Source organism: Plasmopara halstedii (genome assembly GCF_900000015.1).
Source record: "Plasmopara halstedii genome assembly, contig: Scaffold_1510, whole genome shotgun sequence".
Lineage (NCBI taxonomy): Eukaryota > Oomycota > Peronosporomycetes > Peronosporales > Peronosporaceae > Plasmopara > Plasmopara halstedii.
In genome coordinates this window covers 1-417 of record NW_020188423.1, presented here as the reverse complement: position 1 = coordinate 417, position 417 = coordinate 1, and the positions used below count along the sequence as shown (strand labels likewise).

Here is a 417-nt window from a genome sequence, read left to right as displayed (position 1 = left end):
TGAAATTTTTTTTGCCTTTAATTGTGCCGGTTATTATATTGCGGATCACGGATTCAGGAAGTCCGGCGCCTTTGACGTTGTCTTCTTGATCATTTCCAGCAGTTTGATCATTCTTTGGACCAGTTGCGGCATCTTTTACTGTGTTGAGTGTGTTGCCGACCCCTGTACGATGTCTTCCCAACCTTCAAAGAAACAGAAAGTCGGCTCTGTCACCACACCTTTCCAACTAAAACATGCCCTACAATATGGGGTGAAGCCGTGCGATCATGGGCCAGGAGGCTTAATTCTTGGTGCACGATGCCAGTTCTGTGTTGCTTTCGGCCGCGAAAACAAAGCTTCTCAAACGTGTTGGATCTTTCAAGGACCATTTCGTCCGCAAAACTACCGCAGCCATCTCCAGACCCAGCATCCAGAGAA

The 417-nt window shown here is 47.5% G+C and overlaps 1 protein-coding gene across 1 annotated transcript; it reads right to left on the bottom strand.

The window, feature by feature from the left end:
* Positions 1 to 135: 135 nt before the first annotated feature.
* Positions 136 to 409, bottom strand: PHALS_01364 (uncharacterized protein; the record flags this gene model as incomplete). The annotated part of the gene is made up of 2 exons (XM_024715738.1): positions 136 to 226; positions 297 to 409. 2 exons carry the CDS (start codon positions 407 to 409, stop codon positions 136 to 138), a joined length of 204 nt encoding a protein of 67 aa, XP_024581406.1.
* Positions 410 to 417: the final 8 nt, after the last annotated feature.